The sequence below is a fragment of the Cajanus cajan genome, chromosome 4, assembly GCF_000230855.2.
Source record: "Cajanus cajan strain Asha chromosome 4, NIPB_CcT2T_4, whole genome shotgun sequence".
Classification (NCBI taxonomy): Eukaryota; Viridiplantae; Streptophyta; class Magnoliopsida; order Fabales; family Fabaceae; genus Cajanus; species Cajanus cajan.
In genome coordinates this window covers 56867318-56879888 of record NC_138520.1, presented here as the reverse complement: position 1 = coordinate 56879888, position 12571 = coordinate 56867318, and the positions used below count along the sequence as shown (strand labels likewise).

At 33.9% G+C, this 12571-nt stretch overlaps 1 protein-coding gene across 3 annotated transcripts; it reads left to right on the top strand.

Annotated features, from left to right (window-relative positions):
• Positions 1-323: 323 nt before the first annotated feature.
• Positions 324-12181, top strand: LOC109812863 (transcriptional corepressor LEUNIG_HOMOLOG). 3 transcript variants are annotated; one of them, XM_020376926.3, is made up of 19 exons: positions 324-563; positions 662-719; positions 965-1047; positions 1193-1290; positions 3210-3319; positions 3416-3699; positions 3813-3888; positions 4007-4115; positions 4688-4737; positions 4829-5071; positions 6088-6159; positions 6468-6683; positions 8519-8660; positions 8739-8848; positions 9269-9418; positions 9601-9756; positions 9843-9959; positions 10609-10806; positions 11678-12181. In XM_020376926.3, the coding sequence occupies exons 3-19, from the start codon at positions 998-1000 to the stop codon at positions 11819-11821; spliced, it is 2325 nt and encodes a 774-aa protein (XP_020232515.1). In that variant the 5' UTR covers positions 324-563; positions 662-719; positions 965-997; the 3' UTR covers positions 11822-12181. The 3 variants fall into 3 exon arrangements, with proteins under 3 accessions (XP_020232515.1, XP_020232514.1, XP_082928777.1); XM_020376925.3 differs by having other exon boundaries at positions 325-563; positions 960-1047; XM_083072651.1 differs by having other exon boundaries at positions 325-576; positions 960-1047.
• Positions 12182-12571: the final 390 nt, after the last annotated feature.

Genomic DNA, 12571 nt, shown 5'->3' with positions numbered 1-12571 from the left:
CAAATATTTTAAAATTAGTCTACCTTATCATGGTTCTATTTCAAACAAAAGTTAATACAAGTGATTTAATTATTATATTATTTAATCAAGAATCAAATTTTAATTTTTAATTCGAGTATGAAATTGAGAATCTTTAGTTGTTAGTATGATTGATTAAATAATTATATCAATTAATTAAAGACCAAGTTTTCATTCTTAATTCGAGTATAAATTTTAGAATCTTTATCCTTACAGGGTAAAACTTTTTAGAAGAAAAAAAAAAGAAACCTACCCTAACTTGCATTAATAAGCCTGTACGTTTGCATTCTAAATATCTATCTCCACTTGTGCGAAACTTGAGCGTGGTTGTTGCACTTCACTTACACTCACACTCACACTCAAACTTGTTCCACGCTTTCTTCTTTTTATTTTTTTTTATTTTTTTTATTTTTATTTTTCTCTTTTCATTCTTGACAAAATTCCCAGATTTTTCCCTTGATACACGCTGATCCTTTGCGCGTTCTCTCTCAATACCTTCTGGTCACTTTCATTCTAGTCCATCACCGTCTCAACGTTGCAGAAAAGTAAGAAAAAAAGGTTCCATTTTATGACTTGCCCTTCAATTGAATTGAACCATTCTCATTGTTTTTGCTTAATTCTTGTTTTACTTGCCTCGGGATAGGTTTTTGCGTCGTGGGTAACTTGCGGGGTGTCGGTTTAAGCTTTGATCCGAGGAACTGGTACGGTTGTGTAGTATGATTGTGGTTTTTTCTTTGTTTTGTGCTGTTTCTGAGAATAAGAGGAATTGTAAGGAAAGGAAAGGAATTTTTTTGTCATCAATTGTGAAAGTTCAATTCACCATGGCATTTGAAAGGTTTAATTCAACAAGGAGAAAAAGTAATTGTATGGAATTTAATTACCTGTATTACGAGTTATTCTAATATTTAAGGTTCACGGAATAAACTTTTCCTTCTTTGCAGAGAAGATCTCTAGTTTCTTGGAAATTGGGTTTGTCCAGATGAAGTCCACTATGTCTCAGAATCAGAGTAATTGGGAAGCGGATAAAATGTGTGTTGTCACTTGCTAGATTCTTGGGTTTTTTTTTTTTTTTTTCCCTTTACTGTTTTTCCGCATTTGATCCAGACCTATAGATCTTGTGAAAAATATTTTATTGATGTTTATTTGCTCGTTGGTTTTTTATGTTATGCTGCAGGCTTGATGTTTATATTTACGATTATTTAATGAAAAGAAAATTACATGCCGCTGCAAAAGCTTTTGTTACAGAAGGAAAAGTTTCCACGGATCCAGTAGGTGAGATTGCTGGTTATTCTTTACAATGTTAATGTTGTGTTGTAGCTTGCCTCACCACCATGGTCATTGCATGAAGTAAGTTGTTAGTCTCTCTCTCTATCTCTCTCTTTTTGTTGGTGGGTTGTTTTTTATTAGTCTACTTCATTGGTACAGGGGAGTTTCTCTGTTAAACATATATACGATGTGTGTTTGTTTGGGTGAAATTAGGGGGAAAGGAGATAAGTGAGAGATATCACTCTTCTATCGTTTGGATGAGTGTGAACATAGGGAAAATGAAAATTTTGGAGTGGGCCCATGACAAAAATAATTCCCCCACATCAACTGTGGAAAGGAGAAGGGAGTCTGAAATTTTTATTTTTATATCAAATTATTCTTTATAACATATTAACATAAATTATTTTATATCAAGAAATATATTAATAAATGTAATAAAAAGATTTTAATTTTGATACACTATTAGCGTAAAGATTTTTTATACTAACAACCTGTGAAGCCCGGATACTTAGTACGATATGACACAAATACGGAGTTATGACAATTTTTTGAAATTTAAGATATGATACGTCTTGGATATGTTAGTAAAAAATTATAGAAAAATTTATATAGATGTAAGATATTGGTAAAGGAAGTTGCATTTATCATTTTTCATTAATTCATAACTATGATGATCACAATTCACAAAATGATATTTGTGATCATAACAAAAAGACAAATAAAATACAGTTACTTCTCATACCATAACCAATTTTAGTTAACTATATCAATAAATGCATCTTGGGTAGAACTTAAAACAAATTCGAAGCATTATTACTAAATTGTTGTCTAATACTAATTGTATCACTTTCCTCCCCTCCTTACCATCATTTAGAAGCACAACTTCTATTCTAAGTCTGGTTTTCAAGAGACTATTGTGTCAATTCAAGAAGTTTAGCACCATTATCAAGTGGATGGTGTATATCTCTACCAATGTGCCACAACCTTGTCTATCCTTTTGACAAAAGTTGAAGGTTCAAATTCAAATAAAACCAAATATTCTACCCCTTTTGGATCTATATTGTTTTCCATCAAAGAGTGAATAAATCTACTCCAATTCCTCTCAAGCATGAGAAAGAATATAACTGCACAAGAAGCTTAAGGCAAGCTTTTTGGATACTTTACGGATATGTATATGGAAGTATCCTAGAAAAAAAGTTTAAAAAATAAAGAAAAAAGGTTGGATACCTTTTGGATAGGTATCCAAAAGTATTTGAGGGGTATTAGTATCTAACATGGATACAATATCAATACTTTTCCATTTTTGAAGTATCCGAGCTTCATAGCTATTAGCTAACAACCAATAATACGACTTTTAAAGTAATTATCATAAAAGCCAATGATTTTCAATGATATGGAAATTTTAATATTGTAAAAAACTTTTATATGTATTCTAATTAAATTCATAAAAGTTCATTTTTCATAATTTAAATTTAGTTTTTTTAATTAGTATAATTTTTTTATTAACATTTATTTATTTGTTTCCACTCATCATCCTGTCATCCAAATAAATAGAGATAAATTTTTTCACTGCTTCCGTTTTTATTTCTATCCATCCCAGCAAGGCATTTTTTCTTCTCTACTCTGTTTCCTTCTATTTACATCATTCCTATTTCTTTTTCTCATGGTTTTCCTCCCTATATTACTCCTTGTCCAAAGAGAGCAGTAGAAGTTGGTTTTTCTGGGAGGTTAATTTATCCTCTGAGCTTGTTCTTCTTTCTTTCTCTTTTCCAACAAAATCTTGTCTTTTGTTTAAACTGTGCTCAAATTCAGTGGACATTACTACAAGTTTACGATGGTATATATGATGAACGCAGTGGAACAATGTAGTGTATATGTCTTTGACATTATTATGAGTTTGAGTTGTACTGTTTGGTCTTTGACAGCAATTGATGCACCTGGAGGATTTCTTTACGAGTGGTGGTCTGTCTTTTGGGACATATTCATCTCAAGGACAAATGAAAAACATTCTGAGGCTGCTGCAGCGTACATTGAGGTGATGTTGTAACATCTATGCTTTTTTATTCCTTAGTTATTCTATTTTTTAGTATTGGTAGCTAACTGAATCTATACGTATTTGCATATTTACCAGCAAACAAAAGCTAGAGAACAACAACTTCAAATTCAGCAATTGCAACTAATGCAGCAACGCAGTGCTCAGTTACAGCGAAGAGATCCTAATCATCCTGCCCTTGGTGGTTCCATAAATGCCATGAACTCTGAAGGAATGTTGGGGCAGTCACCAGCAAGTGTGATGGCAATGAAAATGTATGAAGACCGAATTAAACTCCCTCATTCAATGGATTCAGAAGCATCTCCAACTCTTATTGATGCCAATAGGATGGCCCTACTCAAATCAACAGCTAGTCATCAAGGGTAAATAAATGTGCTTTGCTTTTTAGTTACTGTGAGCCAGATTGCTACTCTTAACTTGATCTTAACAACTTGGATCGAACTGCTAATATTTTGTATTCCTTTTGCCCCCTCAGCCAATTTGTTCATGGAAATTCAGGGAATATGTCCACCGCATTGCAGCAAATTCCGGGGCGGACTCCTTTGACCACTGTAAATACTTTAACTATATTCTAAGTTAGCCATTGCATGTGTTTTTTCTACTATTTCAAGTTCTCTACTCTATTTTCACCTCTACTGTGACATGCAACTTGATACATTAAGTTTACAGGACATCAAAGGGGAAGTTAATTTAGTTGCTTCTCAAAAGAGTTTGCCTATGGATACATCAGTATATCGACAAGCAATTTTACAATCAAAATCTGGGCTAGGCAGTGCAGGTATTATAGACGTGCCAATCTTCATGTTGTTACATCAAATGTATACTTTTTATGGCCTTGTACATGAAGTGCTAACTTTCTGTCTTCATAATCCCAGTTCTTATTTTATAGGTCAATTATTAGAAATATGCGTGTACTCCCAGTCATTTTCTTTTTCTGTCTTTTTCATCATCTCTCTCTCTTTTCCTGTACATTGCTGTGGTTTAGAGGGCCAGGGTGCTGCTTCACGTGACCAATGAACTCTGGTGAAAAAGAAAGACATTTTTTTCCTGTTGCTTTTCTTGATAATCCTTTGTCACAAGTTTAAAATTATGATACCGAACGTATCTTCCTTAGTGAAGAAGGAAACTCTACTGAAAATGCAATCTGTCAACCTTGTAATGGGTTCTGTCATGCATCGGTAGTGTACATTTTATGTGTAGATTCAATGTTAATCTATTGCAGAGATATGCCCTCATGGCTTTGACATGATATTGCTACTCAAGTTTGTATTAGGCATTTAGTGCAGAATATCGAACATGATGGATTCGGTCCAATGATTGTTCTGATTTTGTTTATTATTTATCCTGCAGGATTAAATCAAGGAGTTACAAGTCTTCCATTGAAGGGCTGGCCTCTAGCTGTAAGTTGACTGTTATCTTCATCAATGTTTTTCTCTGAAGTCTGTTAAACTCCTCGAGAGTGAAATAGTTGACTTATTCCTTCTTTTATAGGGAATTGATCAACTAAGACCTAATTTGGGCGTACAAGTTCCGAAACCCAATTTGACATCCCAAAACCAATTTGTTTTGGCATCACAACAGCAACAAGTCATGGCACAGGCTCATTCGCAAAATAGCCTTGGAAATTCTAATTATGGTGATATGGATCCTCGCAGACTTTCTGGTCTTCCTCGAGGTAGCTTAAGTGCAAAGGATGGTCAGTCTACCAGCCAAATGCAGTCAGATTCACCTAAGGTTGGACTAGGTTTTCAAAATTTTAAAAATGTCAATTAGAAACAACAATGTTTGAATAACATACATAATATCTTTAAATTCAACATGCACTATATTTGAAAAATTTTAAGAATAGACTTAACTGAAATTCAACATAAGTTCTATGAATTGCTTGAGAGCACCCGGCATCCTTGATACTTCTATGTTATACATAAATGGATAAATAACAAATAGTAAAGAATTTAACTATTTCCAATGACTCTAATCTTTCCAATGATACAAAGCCCAGTGACATACTAATCACTATCACTATTTACAACATAATCAATGTTGTATCAAGCATTTATTTGTTAAAGTGTATGAATATATTTTATAATCTTTTAAGGTCTTTTATTTTAAATTTTCTATCATTAGGAATTTGCTTCTCCTCTCATCTGTAAACTACCTATTGTAGAATTATTAGATTGGTTAACTTCTGATTCCCAGAAGTATTGATATCAAGACTTTATAAGAATGGACTAAGTTAAAAAAAAGAAAAAGGCACCAATGGGGCTCCATTCCCTTGAGATTCGAAAAATCCCAAGAACATAGAAAGTCACTTAAAAAATCAGTCTAGATTTGTGACAACAGATTTCTCTAAAGTTCTCCATGGGAAAGGGGATGAGATTTCATGTTGAAAGGCCCTCCTTAACCTCTCACTTATATACATGAGGATTTGGGAACTTTCATGTCACCAAAGTGGTTGAGGTGTGCTATTATAAGCTTATTTCCTTCATGATTTCTGTTGATTCAAAAAATAAGACATGTCTCAAAGTAATGTGGACATGATCTCTTACTAATTGAATAGAAAACAAAAAAAATGTGCTTACCTTGTATATTTATTCCATTCTCTTCTTGATAAGTAAGACAATTAGTTCTGAGTTGGTAATATCTACATTGTATATGCCTTTCGTGTAAGATACAAATTGAAACAGATTAAACTCTTGGTCTTGGAGGTCAATTTTAATTTTTCTTGTTTTATTTTTAATGTGTATTAGATGAAGATGGCCCAGTCACAACATTCACCATCTCAACAACAGGAGCAATTACAGCAGCAGCAACTTCAGCAGGTTGTGTTTAATGTCACACTTTTTTTTGAATAGATTGTAAGCAGATGTACATGGTACCAAGTGTCCATCCTATGCTGTCTGTTTAACCTTCATTTTTTATTTTGTTGTGTTTGGAGAATGGAAATGAGCAGGGATTTGATTTTTTTTGCTTTTGTTTTTGTACTACTTTAATCCCTTTGAGGCTGATGCTGCAAGTAGATTTATTTTCAATGACTTTTTATATTTCATTTCTATTATTCTCTGTCCCCCTCCACAAATTTGTTTCAATTTCACGGCTAATTAACACTGTATTTCTGCTTTGACATCAGAATAACAGAAAAAGAAAACAACACTCTGGTGCTGGATATAGCACTGGTACTGGTAACACTGCTGTTCCTTCACCCAATTCACCGCCATCAACACATACACCTGGTGATGGATTAAATACAGCCAGCAGCATGCAGCATGTTAGCAGTGTGCAAAAGAGCATGATGATGTATGGTACAGAGGCAGCAGGAGGCGTTGCATCATCGTCAAATTTGCTGGTAAGTTTTGTCAATAATTAATTGATTTAATTTGCATAACAACTATCTTGATTGTTGACCTGTATGGCTGGCATATGTTTCTTTGTAATTTCAGCTCATTGGTCTATTGTTACAAATGTTTAGTTCAGTCATAATTAGTTGAAAAGTCTTATTTAGCTAACTATTGAGATTGCAGCAAACAAATAGAAGATAAGAACAGTAGACAGAGAGGAATGAAAATCTGAGTGATGTTTTATTTATAATCAATCATATAAGTACAAGAAGTGGAGTGTTTGTAGACTGAAGTTCATTAAACCATATTAGCTGAATCTAGATACAAATAATTGGAAAGTCTATATTTTTAATCGTAAATCAAATCATCGTGAATCTTAAAATTCATATCAATAAAAACAGTATATATATTCATATCAATAAAAACATAGTGTATATATATATATATATATATAGAGGAAGGTTCAAACGACACCGGTGTAACTTTAACTAAGTGTTACACCGCTCAATAACTTTATATTAAATGTGAATTTTGTAAATCCAACCGTTAGATGGAAAATTCATATCTCTTAGATCATATATATCAAATTTTATATTAATCTAAGATGATTTGATACTTCATTCTCATAAAACAAAATTGACGTAATATATATTTCAAAATATACTAAAATATGAACAATTTGATTACCTTCAAAATTTGACATATATGATCTAAGAGATATGAACTTTTCATCTAACGGTTGGATTTACAAAATTCACATTTAATATAAAATTATTGAGCGGTGTAACACTTAGTAAAAGTTACACCGGTGTCGTTTGAACACTCATATATATATAGGGAGCGTATCAACTATCAAGTGAGAAGAAATTTATTATGAGAGATGAAAAAAAATTTATTATGAAAGATGAGAGGGATAAAATATAACCCTTAGATTAAATAAAGAGAAGTTACTTTCTAAAAAAAAATTAAAATATTATCTAAATTATAATAATAATTAATAATAAAGAGAAGTTACTTTCTAAAAAGAAATTAGTGAAGTAAATGGCCCCGTAACCAAATCAGAAGATAAAATAAAATTTGGCCCATTTGGCCCAACCTTTCCAACCCAAATTATTTTTCCTGCAACCCTTCTAATGGTAAGACTCAAGCCGTCGCCGCTGCCTTCCGTCTTAGAAGAAGACTGGTCTGCAGATGCTGTAGAAGACAGAGCCACCGTCGGAGAAGACAGAGCCGCTGTCAGAGAAGACAGATCGACGGAGATCCGCCGGAGAGGACAAATCGACGGAGATTCGTCGGAGAAGAAGACAGATCGGTGGAGGATCGGCACTTTCCCTCTTTTTTCTGCTTTTTTTTTCCCAAAAAAACTATATTTTTTTAGGGTTTCCAGAATCGGGTCGCGCGTGATCCGACCTGTTTTCGAGGCGCGACCCGCTGTTTCGAAATCGTGCGGTTTCGTCCAGAATCGCGAATTTTTCGATTCACGCCACGATACGCACGATTCACATGCGATACTTGAACAAAAACGAATCAACATGCGATTCGAATCGCGGAGCCTGGGAATCGTATCGTATCGTACGATACGAATCGCGAATCGTGCGATACTTACTACAATGCATCAAACTATTATAGCATTAACTGTATCATAAGTTCCTATCAGATCGCTGTTTCTGTACAGTTGTCATCAGTTGTACATAACTGAAACTAACTAGACCACTACTTATACACTGACACAGTAGTCATTAATCTTGATGAGAACATTTGAGTGCCCTTGTTTTTTGAAATATGCTGAGTTTATAAGCTGAACAAATTATTTAGCTCTGGACGCTATCATTTCATAAACCAGGAGGACATGGAGCGATATGGAGATGTTGATGCTTTAGATGATACCGTGGAATCCTTTCTATCAAATGATGGTGGAGATGGTGGAAATCTCTATGGAACAGTGAAACAAAGTCCAGCTGATCAACAGAAAGAGTCTTCAAAAGGTAATCTTTATGCATATCTCTCTTCTCTATCTGTAAACTATTATTGGAAAGTATCATTAACCACATTTTTCATTTCAGGTTTCACCTTTGCTGAATTTGGTTGCATAAGAACAAGGTGCAGCAAGGTTACTTCTTGTCACTTTTCTTCAGATGGAAAGTGGCTTGCCAGTGCTGGAGATGACATGAAGGTAATTCACATGCATGATAATAATGATAGTGTGCTTCATTCTAGGCACATAGGTGCTGAACATTATATTTTTTGTTCTTTTCATTTGAAGACTAGCATTCTAAGGAATTTCCTACTCTATATCATGCCTTTGTTTCTTGTTTCGTAGTTTTTTTTTAAGCATCTCCCTTTGGCAACATTTTATCCCAAACCTACATATCCTGTTCTTGTGAATTATCTCTTCCTATTATATATGATAGGATTATTGTGATTGATTTTTTGTGCATGTAAATGATTTTTATATTGGCACGGCTGAACATGAGACATTGATCTCTAATGTTAGGCTAATTTTCAAATAACTGCTGTGAGCAATTTTTCATTCATTATATAAATTTAAATACTAAAAGTTGTATATGTTACTTTTTGTGGGGACATGCATTAGGTTGTCATGTGGAACATGGACACTTTACAGACCGAGAGCACTCCTGCAGAACACAAATCAATTATTACAGATGTTCGGTTCAGACCAAATTCACCTCAGTTGGCAACTGCCTCAATTGATAAATCTGTCCGGTTATGGGACACAACCAATGTAACAGACCTTTCCTGGTTCTCATAAATAATATGCGCAACTTGTACATCTGATGTTTAAAACTCGTATATGGGACACTATCTTCTTCGGGCCTTGTTCCCTGCGTTTTACAATCATTCATTTCTTGCAATTGTATTCTACAAATTGCAATTAACTATTTTCTTTTCTTCCTTTCAATGCAGCCAAGCCGTTGTGTGCGGGAATATAGTGGGCACACTAGACCTATAATGTCTCTTGATTTCCATCCTAAGAAGACTGAACTTTTCTGCTTCTGTGATGGTGAAAATGAAATTCGGTATTGGAATATTACTTCGTCCACCTGCACACGTGTAACTAAGGTTTGTTGAGTAAATGCAGTATGGCATTTCCTTTTTGAATATTTTATCATGCGTCTCTAATATTTTTTCACAATTGATTGTTTCAGGTAGCTAGTGCACAAGTGAGGTTTCAGCCTAGACTGGGACATTTCCTGGCAGCGGCTTCTGATAAAGGAGTATCAATTTTTGATGTTGAAGCTGACTCACAAATTTACTCTCTCCAGGTAAAATCTATATACGTATTTACTCATCTATAATACAATTTAATCTTAGAATTTGAAATCAGGGCCTAAAAACCTCATAAAACAACTTGTAAGGTGATAACTGTCTAAAATTTATAAGCTAAGTCATATCTCTAGTTTATGTGAGACTAAACCATCACCCTTGATACCACAATCAAGGTAGGTCCTAAAGAGATGCAACTAAACGGGCTAGGGTTGACCACAATTAAGGTGGCTTTTGAACATGTAATCTCCTTTAAACAACTATCCTTGAAATTATATAATTGTAGAGAGAGAAATTTGATATCTATCCCCTTAATGAATTATGGGTTGCTTGTGTTACAAAAGTTTCATGTTAGCTTATGTCTAAATATTGGATAGAGTTTGTTCCATTCTCTCTCATCCTCTTTCTATTTTTTAATGATGTGCTTCTTGTATCCAATCTCCATGTTGAAGTTATAATTTAATTAATAGTATAGATAAATATAAAAAAAAAAATTAACTGGGCAAATCAGAAAGCAGATGAGACACTAGAATTCGTAGGTGGAAGTGTGGAACTGAATATTGGTTACCTTATGCAAACAATATATTTATTTTTATTGTGGTTTGCATCTCTGATGGATTTTGTTGTTAAATCATTTTGTCTTTGCAGGGTCATCCTGAACCGGTGAGCTATATTTGCTGGGATGCGACCGGTGACGCCTTGGCATCTGTGAGTCCAAATTTGGTGAAGGTTTGGAGTTTGACCTCAGGAGAATGCTTTCAGGAGTTCAACTCCACTGGGAACCAATTTCATTCCTGTGTTTTTCATCCAAGTTATTCAACTTTATTGGTGATTGGAGGAAATTCGGTAAGCTTTTTTGTTCATTATCTGTTGTAATGAACACTGGATTCAAAACTAAACTTCTGAACTGCATCCATTCACTCTAATACTGGGAACTATCCTCAACACTTCTCCACTGAAAACATCATCACACCCTTAGTCTCCACATAAAACCAGAAATTCTGTAAACCATTTGGATTATGGTCATCACTGTTTCTAATTGAGTAATTTTCATTGATCTTCCTCTAACTCTTATAATCAGATCATCTTCCATTTCATCTTTATCTCACCTGGCCAAACCACCTTGGGTGAGTTTCTATCAGATCCATAATAGATGCTTCTCCAACTGGTTTCCTGATTTGCGATCTTTATCTCTTTTCTTGTATGTCAAACCTCAACATTTTTATCGTTTTTTTCTTTTTTGGTTTCCCCGACACTTTATACCACCTAACATTCATTATTAATGAAAATAACTTACACCTAGGTTGGGTGGGATATATAACAGTCCAAATTGGTACCACTTATTGGAATTTCAACTTGATAACATTGTTGGCTTGGTCAGTGAATGAGTTTACTAACTAATGTTCATCCAAATTCTGGTACTAACTAATGAGTTTACTTCTACTTTCCTTTCCTTCACTTTCGTTTAAATTGGATTAAAAAGTATCATGAATTGTCATGTCTTCCATGAACTAGCAAACATCATTTCTTAAGGCAGCAGCTAAATCCTCAACATAAGTACCTTTGACATCTCAAATCATCAAAGGGAAAACAAATGTTTTACCTTGGCAAGTTTTGTTAAACGTGTACATTTACTGTGACAATTACTTTGCATCATAATGTGTTAATCAGCCAGCTAATTTACTAATATATTTTTTTTCTTCCTTGTGGTCCGCAGTCCTTAGAGTTATGGAACATGTCCGAGAACAAAAGCATGACAATTGGTGCTCATGAAAACATAATATCTTCTTTGGCTCAGTCTCCTGTCACTGGAATGGTTGCCTCTGCAAGTTATGACAACTATGTAAAGCTGTGGAAATAATTTCCTGATTTAGGTTCTAACATCACTTATATATATATATACACACATATATTCTTTGTCAGTAGTCTTTTATATCCAAAAGAATTCAGAGACCTATATTGAAAGCAAAAAGGGATCTCTGAACCTAGTTTTCTTTTTTATATAATAGTGGCAATGAGGTTTGAACCTATCCAAACCCCTCACCATTAACTCAATCTTAGTTGCTTTTACGGAACGGAGACGTTGCAATAATACTAGACTGGTAGTACATAAATATAAATTCAATTTTGCTTTTAGAATCCTAAGCACTGTCAACTTTGCACTAATCTGCAATGCAATTTTATTTTATATGTTTAATATATTTTATTTGGATTGTGAACACCATTTTGTGATAATAGATTTCATTGACTGTGTTAACTCGTGTCAACAGCACCATAGTTGAACTTAATTTGTTTATTTCTTCAGAGTAGGAATGTTGGATGTAATATTTATACCTGGATAGTGCTCACTGGCGTAAGTAATATGGGTTATGCAGATTATTATTCACTAATTTCGTTAAAAAAAATAACTAAATTTTCTGTACAACTGTGACTATCATTGACTTATAGCATCTTTGGAGTGACAGTGAGGTGAGCCAGAATAGTGCTCATTGTCACAGTGACCTTTCAAGTAAGTCATTTAAGGGAAAATGTGCCTTTCTATGTGAATTTTAGTTAATGGTATACAAACACTGGTGTGTATTCATACAATGTATTATGAGTTTTATATGAT